This window comes from Ornithorhynchus anatinus, chromosome 19 (genome assembly GCF_004115215.2).
Source record: "Ornithorhynchus anatinus isolate Pmale09 chromosome 19, mOrnAna1.pri.v4, whole genome shotgun sequence".
Taxonomy (NCBI): Eukaryota; Metazoa; Chordata; class Mammalia; order Monotremata; family Ornithorhynchidae; genus Ornithorhynchus; species Ornithorhynchus anatinus.
Genome location: NC_041746.1, coordinates 34,039,126 through 34,054,463, shown reverse-complemented (window position 1 = coordinate 34,054,463; position 15,338 = coordinate 34,039,126). Strand labels below are relative to the sequence as shown.

General features: G+C 51.6%; 1 protein-coding gene across 2 annotated transcripts in view; it reads right to left on the bottom strand.

The window, feature by feature from the left end:
• Window positions 1-574: 574 nt before the first annotated feature.
• The window catches only part of CRYBG1 (crystallin beta-gamma domain containing 1), a 60,507-nt gene continuing 45,743 nt past the window's right edge, over window positions 575-15,338 (bottom strand). For both annotated transcript variants that reach the window (XM_039914814.1, XM_029047404.2), the window contains exons 12-21: window positions 14,937-15,082; window positions 13,776-13,902; window positions 13,554-13,586; window positions 10,755-10,867; window positions 10,365-10,494; window positions 8,746-8,885; window positions 7,856-7,979; window positions 7,283-7,441; window positions 5,139-5,301; window positions 575-1,126 (exon numbers count right to left, since the gene is read on the bottom strand). In XM_039914814.1, the coding sequence (XP_039770748.1) occupies window positions 1,038-1,126; window positions 5,139-5,301; window positions 7,283-7,441; window positions 7,856-7,979; window positions 8,746-8,885; window positions 10,365-10,494; window positions 10,755-10,867; window positions 13,554-13,586; window positions 13,776-13,902; window positions 14,937-15,082 (1,224 nt within the window). In that variant the 3' untranslated portion in view covers window positions 575-1,037. The remainder of the gene's footprint in view (window positions 1,127-5,138; window positions 5,302-7,282; window positions 7,442-7,855; window positions 7,980-8,745; window positions 8,886-10,364; window positions 10,495-10,754; window positions 10,868-13,553; window positions 13,587-13,775; window positions 13,903-14,936; window positions 15,083-15,338) is intronic.

Genomic DNA, 15,338 nt, shown 5'->3' with positions numbered 1-15,338 from the left:
GCTTGCCACAGGTGTAGACTTGGATATTAAGTAGGTTGCTTTGGAGACTAAGGTGGAGGTTGGGTGTTGGGGTGGAGGGCACCTAGTGGAATGAGCCTTTAACTGAGGGGTAGGAGACATAGGTTTTAGTCCCAGACCTGCTGTGGGACCTTGGACAAGCCTCCTCCTGCCCTCTCAGGACCCATCTCCTCATCTGTAAAAAGCAGAGAATTGGTTTGCCCCATTGGGGAGAGGGACAGTGTCTGATCTTATTGTCCTGGGTCTATGCCAGTGCTCAGCATGGTGCTTTTTAATAAGGTAATAATATCGCAGAGGTCAGATAGGACAAGGATGAAAACAAGCTCTCACTCCCCACCTTCTCCCTCTACTCTTAACTACAGCAGCTGAAGGTGCAGTCCAACCAATCTGGGCCCACGCTGACCTCGGCAGGAAGGTAACTCGGAAAGAAAGGTGGAGACAGACACAGTTTGTGGGTTACTCTGGGCCCACACCCCGCTTCTGACACACCAGACAGTGGGGCTATCAGCAGCCACTTATTGTGCCGGGCTCATGGTGATGGCAAAGAGGAGCAGAATGACAAGTCCTCCACCTCTTTAATGGTTCCCGAGGGAAAATGCAGCATTTCTGGGGATTGTGCTTAGGCAACTTCTTAAAATTTCAAGTATGAACACACACCTTAAAGCTCCCCACTCCCCAGTGCATTGGCTGAAACAGAGTGACACATCACAATGAGACAGTCACTGTGAAATATTTACAGTTTCTTTTTAGTCCTTAGACTGTGACTCTCCACCTAGAGTCAGGTGAGTCCCCAGTCCCTTCTCTAATCAGTGCAGGTCGGTGACAGGCTTGGCAGGCCCTGGTGGTCGGCTTTGGCCGTGTGAGGGGCGACACGACACTCGGGTCATATGAGGCTCGCTGGTGGCAGAAGCCTAGCAATGGTCCCAATGTCTAGGTGTCCTGGCCAGGCTGGGAGAGAACTGTCCGTTGGCCCGGTCTCTGCTGGGTAGGGTTACGATGGCTCTGGTGTTGGTGGCGGGCTAGAGCACCAGGGCTTCCCACACCTGTGTTGATTTGTCTTTGCTGATTGTATTGAGGATGATGTGGTTTTGGTCATACTGTGTGCCCCCTGCAAAAGACAGATACGGTACACCATGAGATTGAAGCCAGCACTGGTGGGCAGGTGGGTGGGGCTGCGACCAATCCTGACCTGCAGTGGAGGCTCCTGAACAGAAGGTTTGAGGTGTTCCTTTCCTGGTCCTAGCTGTTTGGCTGAACGTTACTCAGGTACCAAAGGTGAGACTAATAATTATTATGGTATTTGTTAAGCTCTTTCTATGTGCCAGGCACTGGACTAAGCGCTGGGGTGGATTCAAGCAAATCAGGTTGGATACAGCCGCTTGTCCCATGTGGGGCTCACAATCTCAATCCCCATTTTACAGATGAGGTAATTGAGGCACAGAGAAGTTAAGTGACTTGCTCAAGGTCATACAGCAGACAAGAGGCAGAGCTGGGATCACAGCCCATGACCTTCTGACTCCCAGCCCCTTGCTCTATACACTATGCCAGGCAGGGGGTGTCCTACTGCCAGCAGAGCCTGTGCTGGAGCTGTGTCAACAGCAGTGGGGCTGGCTTGCATGGAACCATCTGCACTTTCAGGTCCCAATCCCCTGGTCCCCGCAGCACGCACCCCTAAAATGAGTACAGTCTGCTGCCACCACGGAACGTCCTCTCCCTGAGGCAGTGAAAAGGCAGGGTTTAACTTTCCCTACCCGAGCCCATCTGGACACACCTGCAAGTAATCAAGGTAAGCCTTACCCGCTGAGGCATGGATAGAGAAAGCTCTCCTACCCCTACAGGTGTCACAAGGGGGGCTTCCTCTGGAAAGGAAGGAAGGAGCCCTCCTTCTGGGTCTACCTGGCTCCCATTCCACTTGAAGTCACTGGCCAGTTGTGAAAGAGGTCGTCCCACTCTGATAGAGAAGCAGCGTGGCTCAGTGGAAAGAGCCCGGGTTTGGAAGTCAGAGGTCATGTGTTTGAATCCCGGCTTTGCCACTTGTCATCTGTGTGACTGTGGGCAAGTCACTTAACTTCTCTGTGCCTCAGTTACCTCATCTGTAAAATGGGGATTAAGACTGTGAGCCTCACATGGGACAACCTGATTACCCTGTGTCTACCCCAGCGCTTAGAACAGTGCTCTGCACATAGTAAGCGCTCAACAAATACCAATATTATTATTATTATCCATGCTGACTTGTGTGACTAAAGCCCTGGTTATATGAAATCGTTAATAAACAAGTACTGCTGCCCTCCCAAACAAGTAAACCATGCCCTTGGCCACAGTGCCGGCGAGTTGGGAACCAGGCAATGTTTTCTGTTGTCCAGAGGGTGGCGCCACGCCCAGGCCTTTATTAAACGGATAGGTTCACTTCTAGTCCGACGGTGCCCTCTAGCGGCCGTACACTTGAAATTCAAAGGCGCAATCCTTGGAAAAACTCTCAGCGTTCCCCTCCCCCCCCCCATTTCTTAGGGTGTTAAGTGCCCTGTGCCAGGCACTGTACTACGCACTAGGGTAGATATGCACTAATCTCGCTGGACACAGTCCACGTCCCACGTAGGGCTCAATCTTCTGTGCCTCAGTTACCATGGGCATTAAGTGACTTGGAGGTGGCATTAGAAGCCGGGTCCTTACTCCCAAGCCCATGCTCCTCCCCTTTCTTTGATTTCTGATGGATACATCTTGCTCTATCTTCACTGCAGAGGGACAGCCAGTAATTAATTCCATTTCTCTTTTTTCCAATAAGCAATACATCCCTTTCGTTTTTTCCTCAAGTTAAAATGGTTTATTGTCACTGGCAGCAGCAGCAGCGGCGGCAGCAGCACTGACCTAATGCCTGCTGTGAGCAGAACAGGAGCCTATAGCACAAAGACACAGTCCCTGATCTGCAGCTTCAGCAGGTACACTCTAATAATGCCAAACCTTCAAAAAGTCTCACCTGAGTGAGAAAACAGCTACAAAAACACCAAGTGAGCTCCTTAAACCAAGTCAACTAGCGAACACTGGAACGCTTGTCAGGCAGGTAATAATAATAATAATGTTGGTATTTGTTAAGCGCTTACTATGTGCCGAGCACTGTTCTAAGCGCTGGGGTAGACACAGGGGAATCAGGATGTCCCACGTGGGGCTCACAGTCTTAATCCCCATTTTACAGATGAGGTAACTGAGGCACAGAGAAGTTAAGTGACTTGCCCACAGTCACACAGCTGACAAATGGCAGAGCTGGGATTCGAACTCATGGCCTCTGACTCCAAAGCCCATGCTCTTTCCACTGAGCCACGCTGCTTCTCCAGCCACGCTGCAGGTCTTTGGGGAGGGGGCAGGGGTGGTCCAGAACACCTTCCTGGCCCTCACAGGGGGAAGGAGGGAGATGTGCTGGCAGCCCCTGGCAGCGGGCTAGCATGGGGCACATTCAGTGCCCCGACCTCATCCCTGTGCAAACAAGACAGGCAGGGGAGATCAAGAAAGGGAGGAGGATGAGGATATGGGGCTCATAGCTTTTTCTTCTCTCCCCCGCTGACTCCCCTCACTGTGTTCTGGTTGCTCTTGGCCTCCTGCCGCCTCGCTGAGGTTTTCGTGGCAATGACTTCCTCCTGAACGGAGCGCCCTTCCTCCCCGTTCCTGCTGCTGCGGGCAACGTCACCTTGGCAGCACAGCCCCACCCCCTGAATGTGAGTGGACATCTGGGGGGAAGTGGTTGGAGGAAATAGATGGTCTGACATGCAGACCCACGCAGAGTTGTAGAGAGACAGGTGTAGAGAAATATGCAGGGATGGAGACAGAGACACAGATGGAGACCCTGACAGAAAGAGACTGAGATGCAGAAATGAAAGATGGAAAGACACACAGACATTGAGTGACAGACGGAAACAGATGAAGACCTGCAACAGGCAGAGAAGCAAAGAGTGAGAGAGACATGGACAGATACCAAGAGGGAGAGATGGATGGAGAGAAAGATGGAAAGACATGCAGGCACAGAAATGGAAATACAAGTAAAGAGATGCAGAGAGAGACAGGATGCAGAGAGAGACAGAATGCAGAGAGATAAGAGATATAAGAGAGATAAGAGATGCCGAGACAGAAATGGAAACAGATGGAAAGATACCGACTTGTAGAAATGGACAGACAGATGGAAAGATGCAGAGACAAAGATGGGAGGTATGTAATGACATAGTGTTAGAGACATACAAATGTGGAATCTTGCAGAAAGACAGAAAAGACATGTAGAGAAGGAGGGAGACATGTAGAGACAGATATGCAGGGAAACAGATGGAGAGAGAAGCAGAGATGGAGAGGGAGATGTGGACATTAAGAGAATGAGAGGGAGAGACATGCAAAGAGAACGGGAGAGAGATGCAGAGATGGAGTGTCACCGACATGCACACAGCTGGAGAGATGAAAGATGGAGAGCGAGATGTGGAGACAGATGGAGATAGAGACAGAGAAGCATGCAGATGGAGAGACATAATGACATGCAGATGGGGAGACATGCAGACACAAAGAGATGGAGAAATAACAGGTGCAGACATGCATAGAGACACATCTGCAGAGACATGAACACAAACAGACATGCAGATAGAGAGACCTTCAGAGATGGAGATGGAAGGACACAGAGAAGAGAGACATGCAGAGAGAAAGACAGAGGCAGATGTGGAGAGAGACACTGTAGAGCCACAGGGTGATGGGCAGATGGGGAGAGACACAGAGGAGAGGCAGGTATATACAGGGGGCAGGGATAACTCAGGGTCAGCATTTGCTTTTCCAATCAACAACTGTAGCAGTTTTCTTTTTCACCTGGTGACAATACAATGATCTCCACTTGGTTACCAGCTACCCACTGGCCGCCCAGGAGGGCAGGTAATGTACTGGAGTTGACAGGCTGTGAAAATGTCCCCCGCCCCAGGCAGGCTCAGGGTGACTGGTCCATTTGGGGCCGAGCACATTTCCACCCTCTGCACCAGGCCGCCTGTGCATCTATCTCTGGGTCAGAGAGCTGGACACTCGGGCATTGGGGGCCAGATGCCCTCGGGCATTGCCCGGGTGCCCCCCAGCACATCACCCCAGTTGCCCCATATGTATCTTACCTTTGATGTCTAAAACTAAGTTTGGCTTCAACTTGCTGTAGATCCTGCCATCAGCCTTCATGCTCCAGCCCTGGCTGTCTTGGCTGCGGTCCAGGGCCAGCCCCAGCTTGGAGCCAGATGTCACCAGGCTCCCCACAATGGTCAGACAACAGTCCTCGGCGATCTGCATGGGGTGTGGGACAACTCAGGGTGGTGGCACCAGTTGGCGGGACCACCTCTTCATCCCTTCCTCTTTGCTTCCCACCCCCAGGCCAGGACACCAGGAATCCAGAGAAGGTCTCCTTCCTCCACCTCCCCCTCCAGCTTCCCAGGCTCTTGCTGACTCAGAACCTGGGGCACGGTGCAGGGGAGATCCCACAAGCACCCATTGCCAGCTTCCTTCAGCCTGGCCCTGTGAACGTTATGGGGAGGACTCTTTGCTCCAAGGTGGGGGGTCTCTCCCACAGGGACTGCTGCTGTACACACTTTTCAACTTGAAGTCATTGGCCTCTTGGTCCTCCCTGCAGGAGTAGGAGGGCTTGCGCTGTCAGCTCTGTTCAGGCTCAGTGCCCGGCTCCTCCTCCTCACAGCCACCTCTCATCCTGGCAACAGCCGTCAGGTTTCCGTCTGTACATGAGGCTGTGATGTGTCATCCCAGAACACACGGGGAATCCCCGGGGCACAGGAAGTGGCAGGCATGGGTGTTCTGGGGTAGTGATTCTCCTCTTTATCTGCTCCACCCACCTTGAGTCCGCTACTGATTCCTGGGCACATCCACACAGGCCTCACTGTTTACATAGATGGGGATTTTCCCTCCAGAACAAGAGACCCAGGTACCGAGCAAACTCTGGTCCCTCCCGGCATCTCCTGCCCATCTCCGTGGCCTGGGGTGGGTGTGGACAAGATTCCTCCCTCATGGTCGAGCCCAGAGCCAAGCTCATAAAGCCGAGAGCTGGAGACAGTGATGAGCCCAGTGGAAAAGAGAAGACGACTCCTGGGGAGTTGCCTCTCGGCCTGATCCGTGGGAGGGCCTGCTTAAACCACCTGACCTTTCCTGTGACAAGCACTCTGCATTTTGCATGCAGTGTAGTGAGAGAGAGGGTCAAATACAGAGAGGCGGAGAGGGAGACACTGGAAGAGACAGAGACATGTCTACAGCTATGTTGTATTGTTCTCTCCCAAACACGTAGTACAGTACTCTACACACAGTAAGTGCTCAATAAAATACCATTCCTTTTTTTGGAGGGTTTTTTTTGGTATTTGCTAAGTACTTACTATGGGCCAAGCACTGTCCTAAATGTGGAGGTAGGTAACAGCTAATCAGGTTGGACACGGTCCATGCACCACAAGAAGGGAATGTGTCTGATTATTGTTACATTGTACTCTCCCAAGCACTCAGTACAGTGCTCTGCACCCATTAAGAACTCAATAAATACAATTAATTGACTGACATGGGCTCAGAGTCTTAATCCCCATTTTAAAGATGAAGTAACTGAGGCCCAGAGAAGTGAAGTGACATGCCCAAGGTTACACAGAAGACAAGTGGCCGAGCCAGGATTAGACTCCAGGTCCTTCCGATTCCCAGGCCTGATCTATCTATTAGGCCATGCTGCTTTCCTGCGATGAGAGACAGAGGAATTCAGGGAGCCTTACTGCACTGACCACTCCCCCATCCTCACCAACTCCTCCCCGGAGGGACGATGCCTTTTACATTCCGTTTTGGGGCCCATTAGCGCCTCTGGCTTATATGTGACCCGCTTCCAAACCAGAAGCTCTTTTCTACTACGATCTAAAACAATTATGGTATGGTATTGGAGGTGTATTCTATGTGGCAAGCGTTGAGTGAAATCCAAGACAGTCAGTCCCTTAACCTGTTCCTCCCAGAAGGAGGAATTTGTCCTGCCCCACCTCCTTCACCTCCAGATGATGGGACCGAGGCCCACAGAGGGTGAGAGACTTGCCCCAGGTCCCATGACAGAGACAGTTCTGGCTCTTTCCAGTGGGCCTTGCTGCTTCCCCTAAAAAAGCCCCATGGAGCAACAGGGAGAGGCAACATGATCCCTTTGCAACCTACTGAGATTGCTAAGGAATGAGTCCCCCATTTTCAGAGAGGGCATAGGTCTGCAGCCCAGTACTACACATACGCCCCGCGGTCCCCCACATACCCGGCACTTGACATAGCCTTCCTGATAGACCCAGATCTGGTCGTCCGCACCCACGTCCTCCATGACCTGAACGCGGAGAAGCTTCAGGTCCTCCAGGTTCCCGTTGGTCGACAGAAACATTCCTGTGGCTTTGTTGCGGAGCCGGAAGTATATCCGCCTCTGTGGGGAAGGCAGGTTGGCCCGGCCCGGCCCAATCAGAGAACGGAAACGCAACCCGAGTGCCAAAGTACTATTGACCTTTCTGCTGCCAGGGAGGGCTGGAAGGGCCCAGGGAAAGCTCTCAGGCTTGGGGGTGCCAAACTGTGGACACCCCTATCACAGCCAGGACAGGACCTGTTCCTTTCTTTTCTTATGTATTAAATGCCTGCTGTGCACTAAGAACTGGGGTAGATCAAGGAAAATCAGCTCATTGAAGAGGTGGAGAGATAAGGGATCTCATCGGCATTTTACAGATAAGGAAACAGGCCCAGAGAGGGTAAGTGACTTGCCCCAATCAATGGGCAGGCAAGGGGCGGGGCTCATGGTCCCAAGGGGACAGAATGACAGTTGGGGAGGAGGGAGTTCCCCTCTTACCTGGGCGAACGGGCGCAAAGAGCCAATCTGGCGGCAGCCGCTGAACTCGTACCAGTTGGGAATGTCAGCTGGCGACAGCAGGATCTGGCGACCCCGGTAGGTGCCGAATTCATAAGTGACCCATCTGCAAGAGACCAGAGTGGGCGTGAGCAGCGGTGCCCACATCTCCCTGCCGGTGGATGGCGTCCAGTTGGGAGCTCGACATGTCCAGCCGGTCACCTGGGAGTGCCGAGAGTGGGCAGCTCGACCCCACTGACGAGGCCTTTGATGGGAGTCACTGCCCAGTTTACACTGGGAACCACCCCCCCGCCACCCCCCCCGCCCTGCCTTTGCAGGACAATACAAATCCAGGCGCTTTCTGGCTGAGCCAGGAGCACCTACAGGGCCGGTGCCTGGGACTGCAGGTCAAAATGTCGATTCTCCTCTGTCAGCTAGCCAGCCAGCTGATGGAACTGACTGAGCACCTATTGTTCAGAGCGCTGTGCTAGGTACTGGTGTGAGAGTTTGGCAGTGGCTGAAGACAAACTTATCGACCACAAGGGAAATGCTACATTGTACCAAGCCAGACCTAACTTTCTGCTGGGTATTTGCCAATGAACGCTCTCTGCAAGGGGGCATAGAAGTGGTCTGTGTCCACGGAGAAAGGAAGAAAGTTGAATGAAACAAGGCCCTAAACTTCCCTGCTCCCATGCCCTCAGTTGGAACACTGGGCCACCAACTGCAAAGCCCCCACGCCTTGGGGAATCTCCTGCTTCCAGGTGCCTGCACTGGGCATTGGGTTTTGGCACAGAGTGGGCATGGTGACAAATGGTCGGAGGGCTCCCCAGGTAGCTGGCGCTTTCCTTCCCACCTGCCGTGGGCATGTGTCTGCCAATCCATGGGTTACTCACATGCCACCCAGCACCTGGACGGAGCGCACGAACGGGTTGAGGCCCAGGGCACGGAGGCTGATGGTCTCAGTGGCCAGCTCCACCTTTTTCCCTCGGAAGTCTTCCTTCTCAAACAGGATGATGGTTGGCTCAGAAAACTCCTAGTTCAGAGAGGAGATGAGGGGGTTTCAGGTGTAGCCCCTCCCCCGAGCCTAGGTGAGCACCCCCAACAGACTTGGCTGTGGCTGTGAGGCCAGGAATGGGGAGGGCCAGACACAGTAAGGAGGAGAGGGGACCTAAAGTTTTTACTGAGGGATTGTGATGGCTGGTGAATGGGCAAATCAGAAATGGGGCTGGCAGGTCCCTGCTAGTGCCCACGTGGGGCTGGCTATCGGGACTTGATCCTGTTAGCGACTCCAGGAGGTCCATGAAGTCCAGGAGGAAGCTAAGGCCTGATGGTCATCCACTCAAAACACACAGGGATGGATGTACACCTCCCCACAACCCCTTTTATGATCACAGGCCAAGTCTGCTGCCATGGTGGCAGCTGAGAGCATCAGAGGCCAAGGCACTGGAGAGAGGTGAGGACAAAGGACTGTTGGATGCCTGAGTGGAGGCAGCGGTACTGTTGGGGCCAAATCTCGGTGGAGATGCTCAGAACCACGGATGCCACCCCACTGCTGTGCCCTGCTCTTGGTCTCTCGAAATCTCCTGCTGGGAGCCCCAAGGAGCTGAGGCAACTCCTCTGATGGGCCCCAGGACCTATCTCCTCTGTCATCACTGCCAGAAGCGCCTCTGGCAACCCAGGACCTACCCCTCTGGAACCAAGGGAGCCAGGGACCTGCCCCTTCTCTTGGAGAACCGAGAGTCAGTCAGAAAGCAGGTAATGCCAGGAGCGGGACTGGCAGCAAGGAGGGCCAATGGGAGAGGAGGAATTAGACCCCAACGCTGGGCAGTCAGTCCATTTCCGGGCCCACAGCCAGCGAGGAAAGGTGACTTGTCGGCCGTGGGGGGTGTGACATGGGAGCTTGGAAAGGGACCGTGGTTGCTGCTGGCCCTTCCCCAGCTCCCTAGGCAACAACTGCTGGCTATTTGGGGTCTGAGCAGACGCCAAGATGAAAGGACGAACACCTCTCCCCAGCTCTCCAGAAATTTCCAGCCTGCAACTCGGACACCCAAGGTCATGGGGCCTGGGGCCTGCTACTCTTGGTCCATGACAGCAGCAGTGATGGTATTTACTAAACATTTACTGTACACAAAGCACTGTGCTGAGCACTAGGAAAGAGTACCTGGGTCTCTGGCCTCCGAGGGGCTATTAATATAAGAATAGAACAGGGGCAAGGAGACTGGTGTTAGATAGGAGCTGGGGCCCATCTGAGGAGCATTGTGGGCTCCTTGGGGCGCCCCAAGGGAGAAACCGAAAGTAAGGCACCGAGGCGGGGTGGCTTCTGTATTGCCGAGCTTTTCCAGTGAGATATGGCCACTGGAGTCCGCTGCCTTCACTCAGGTGTCCATTGGTTCCCTGTGGATCAGTTCCCCCCAAAAGAAACTCTAAAATAAGGTTAAAGACCAGGAGACCAAGGCAATGCCTGGAGAAGCCCCGGCACAGGATCTGCCCGTGAGCGGCCGGTTCCACTCACCACATCGATGGAGCGCAGAGACCTGAAGCCAGTCCCCGGAGGACACCCCATCGCAGACAGACTTGGGTAGTGGCCTTCTTCTAACACGAACTGATTCCCGGAGAAGTTTTCCCCATCGTAAGCGACCCAGCTGTGGTGCCGAAAAGAACCCAGGAGTGAGAGCCCCAAGAGGATGAGTGCTCCTTGGGAGCGAGCCCGATTCAGAGTGGAGAAATCACCAAGGGCCTCCGGGTGAGCAAGGAGGACACAAACTTTTTCTCCTCTCCCAAGGTAGAAGGCCAACGAGGAGGTGCAAAGTTCTGTAATGGGCACCGGGCTCAGCATTAACCAGGCTGGCCATCGTGGGGTGGGGATGGGAGATATCATGGGGGCTTGCAGCCCCTTACTGACCTGCCCCCCAAAACTCTGCAGGACTTCATAGAGAATGAATCGTCAATCTGATCAGTCGTTTCGTCAAACGTTAGACTTTGCCCTTGGAAATCTGCTTCAGAAAACAGCTGAACCTTTGGAAAAGTCAACAGTAGCCCAAGTTGAAATATTTTTCACAAAGCAATTGACCTTTGACTTCTGAAAATGAGGTGTGAACGATCCAGTGAACCGTCTCCTCTGGGTCCACCAGAGTCTATGGTAAATACCCTCCAACCCCTTTTTCTGCCTCTATACCAAAAGAGAAGCTGCAATTACCATTTAAAACCACCTCTGCTAGTGCATTTGCTACTGATATAATTCAGCAACATCAAAGTGACCAGCTCTCTTAAAACACCAGTTGTAATAAGTAATGAAGTATTTTTAAAGCCTTGGGGAGGGCCAAAGGTCCAACAAAAGCACTTCCCACTCCACACACATATTCTAGGCCTAAAGAACCAAATTCAGCTTAGAGAAGCCCCCACTGTGCCTGCTCCTCACTGTCCCCATTTTGTCTCCTTCTCTTCCTTCAAGGGGGATATCTTCTGGCTTGTTCCAAACAACTGTCGGGGCAGAATGCAAGCTTGGCACTTGGCTAATTATGGCCCTGAAACCATCTTCTCCATTAAAACCTGCATCTGGGCCATAAACCTTCAGCAGATGCTGACAGTCAGCAGAGGCTGAAGGAGATTAAAGGAACATTAGCCCCTTTCAGAGCCCCCACCCGGGCTCTGGTCCAGCCTTTGGCTGCCTCTCGCTCAAACAGAAGCTTCTCCCATCTTGTGCCAGCTGTGCCCTGTGTGCGGCCTTTTCCTCAGGCAGCCGCTCCCCCTGACGTCTGACCCACTTTCCCCAGGCACCTTCCTAGTCGTGGCTCCGACTGAAGCCACTCAACAGGCACCAGTCCTTCCTGACGCCTGAATACTGACCCATTCGCTTGTCTTCGCCCACAGCAAATATAAAACTGGGATTACAGAACCAGTTACAATACACTTCGCTCCCCTAATGCCAAATCTGCCCGTCAAAGGGCAGGGACTGTCTCTATCTGTTCCGATTTGTACATTCCAAGCGCTTAATACAGTGCTTTGCACATAGTAAATGCTCAATAAATACTATTGAATGAAGTCTACTCACTCTACCTCCAGCTCGTCTGCCTTACTGCCAACCTCTTGCCAACATCCTGCCTCTGGAACTCCCTCCCTCTTCACATCTGACAGACAATCAGATACTCACCACCTTCAAAACCTTACTGAAGATACATCTCCAAGAGGCCTTCCCTAAAACCTCATTTCCTCTTCTCCCAATCCCTACTGCATCGCCCTTGCACTTGAATTTTCACCCTTTAATCACTCTTCCCTCAGCCCTACAGCATTTATGTATATGTCAGTAATTTCTTTATATTAATGTCTATACCCCTTGCTACACTGTAAGCTTCCTGTGGGCAGGGAATGTGTCTGCCAACTCACTTATATTTTACCCTCCCAAGCGCTTAGTACAGCGCTCTGCACACAGTAAGCACTCAATAAATAGAATTGATTGAATACGATTCAGTGGTCTGCGAGAGCAATATGAGAATCAACATGACTTAGTGGAAAAAGCTCGGGCCTGGGAGGTAGGAGATCTGCCGTTACTTTTGGCATGACCATGGACAAGTCACTTAACTTCTCTGTTTCCCCTTCTCCTCCCCTACTCTGAGCCCCACGTGGAACTATAAGCTCCTTGAGGGCCGGACCTGTGTCTACCAACTCAATTGTAGTGCACTCTCCCAAGTGCTTAGTACAGTGCTCTGCACATAGTAAGCATGCAATAAATACCACTGATGGATTGACTGTGGCAGGTGCTGTGTCTGACCTGATCTGTATATTTATTAGTCAAACATATTTATTGAGCGATTACTGTGTGCAGAGCACAACCTTACAGTCTAAAGGGCGAAACAGACATTAATATAAGCAAATAAATTACAGATAGATACATAAGTGTTGTGGGGCTCGGGGTGGGGGGAGAAGGGGTGGTGAATAAAGGGTGCTAACTCAAGAGCAAGGGCAGCACAGAAGAGAATGGGAGGTGAGGAAATGAAGGCCTCTTGGAGGAGAGGGTGGGCAGGATGATCATCTACCCCAGCGCTGAACACGGTGCTTGGCACAGAGTAAGTGCTTAACAAAACAATGAGTATTATTATGTTGTTAATGAAGGAGAACAAGAGACCACATTCGGTGGGTCACTTTTTTTTTTAAGGTCAGTCATGACTAATGCTGACTTCCAGGAGAACCAGCAATACAGTCAATAGCAATCAGGCCTGATCACTGATCCAGTGCTTAGAACACTGCTTGGCATATAGTAAGCGCTTAACAAATACCATAATTATTAAAAATTGAAGAAGCGATGGACAAGCAGTGTGGCCCAGTGGAAAGAGCACAGGCCTAGGAATCAGAGGACCTGGGTTCTAATCCCGGCTCTGCCACTTACTATATGACCTTGGACAAGCCACTTTAACTTCTCTCTGCCTCAGTTTCCTCAACTGTAAAACTGGGGCTAAATGCCTCTTCTCCCTCCTACTTAAACTGTGAACACCATGCAGGATGGGGTTGTGTCCGACCTAATTAACTTGCACCCTCCCCAGCACTTACAACAGTATTTAACACATAGTAAGTGCTTAACAGATACATAAAAAATTGAAATTTCGGGGTGAAACTTTAAACACAGTTTTGATGCTTTCCAGAAAAAACAAACAAAACATAGGAAACACCTGCCAAAATGTTTTGTGTTTTAAAAAGGAGCACTTACCTTATTTCTGTCTTTTGGGTTCCCGAGAACGTCCTAAACAATGAAGAGGGAAAAGAGAGTGTGGTGAATATTGTGGAAGAGGGACATTCTGGACACCGTAAGTGCTCAGGAAATACTGCTGACTGATTGATCTGCAAAGAGTAAGTACTCCATAAATACCACCCACTGATTCAACACCACACAGGGAGAAGCTGCCCAGAGGCCACCCACCCAGGGCCTTACCAAGCCTATTGGCTGGACGGAGGAGATCTTGCAGTTCTTGCCGCCCCAGTCCTCGAAACTGGCGTACAGACCTTTATCAAGGATATACTGCTCTCCCGTGAAGTCAGGGTTTTCATACGCCACCCACCTAAAGACAGTAAATGGAAAGGTGCAAGACTGTTCTTTTTTTATGGTATTTGTTAAGTGTTTACTATGTGCCAAGGCACTGTACTAAGCACTGGGGTAGATTCAAGCAGCGTGGCTCAGTGGAAAGAGCATGGGCTTTGGAGTCAGGGCTCATGAGTTCGAATCCCAGCTCTGCCACTTGTTGGCTGTGTGACTGTGGGCAAGTCACTTCACTTCTCTGTGCCTCAGTTCCCTCATCTGTAAAATGGGGATTAAGACTGTGAGCCCCACGTGGGACAACCTAATTCCCCTATGTCTACCCCAGCGCTTAGAACAGTGCTCGGCACATAGTAAGCGCTTAACAAATACCAACATTATTATTATTATTCAAGATAATGAGTTTAGACATATTACTAGTCCCATATGGAGCTCACATTCTAAATCCCTATTTTACAGATGAAGTAACTGAGGCAGCGTGACTTGCCCAAGGTCACACAACAGACAAGTGGTGGAGCCAGGATTAGATCTCAGGTCCTTCTGACTCTCAGCCTGTATTCTATTCACTAGGCCATGCTGCTTCCTCTTAGTAAATGGAGGCTGCAAGCAAGCATGCAGGACAGTTCACCTCGTGCATATCACTTTGAGGCTTCATTTGCCCTTGCACAAATCCCAGCTGATTGGGCCAATCAGGGCAGGGTGGAGTTGAGCAGGGCAGGGCAAGGAGGGAAGGTGTGACAATGGTTCAGGATATATGCACAAAGTTCCCCCTTTCCTGGGTAAGCTAGGTGCCGGGAACAAGCTGGGAAATGACTTGAAAGCATCTAGGGTGGCTCTCCGGAACCCCGCTCAATGGGGCAGGAGTCCTGAGCTGTGTCTGTCCTTCCCACCTCCTCTCCGCCCCCTGCTAAGGCTCCCACTCCCAAGCCTCCTCCATGCCACCCTCTGGCTCACATCGAGGAAAAGCTATTAGCAGGGCAGGTCTGGGCAGACTGCAGCATGCAGTGAGAGTACAGTGCAGGGAGAGCCCAGAACCCAGAGGGAGCAGTGGACACTCACACTCCGCTGAGCACGTTGATGGACTGGGTCTTCAGCCCATAGCCAGTCTCCTTGAGGTCGGCAATGATGCCCATTACATCGATGTTGACACCTTTGGGGCCAAAGTTCTTTTCGCTGTACATGATCATGTGAGCTTCTGAAAAGTCCTATGGAAAGATGGGGCCAGAGGCTGAGGGGGAGGGGTACATACGGGCAGCTGGGGAACCAACGTGGGGAGTCCGTCAGTCAGTCAGTTGTATTTATTGAGTGCTACTGTATGCAGAACACTGTACTAAGTGCTTGGGAGAGTACAATATGATAATAAACAGACACATTCCCTACCCATAACGAGCTTGCAGTCTAGACGGGGAGACAGACATTAATATCAATTAAAAAATTGCAGATTAGTATGTAAGTGCTATG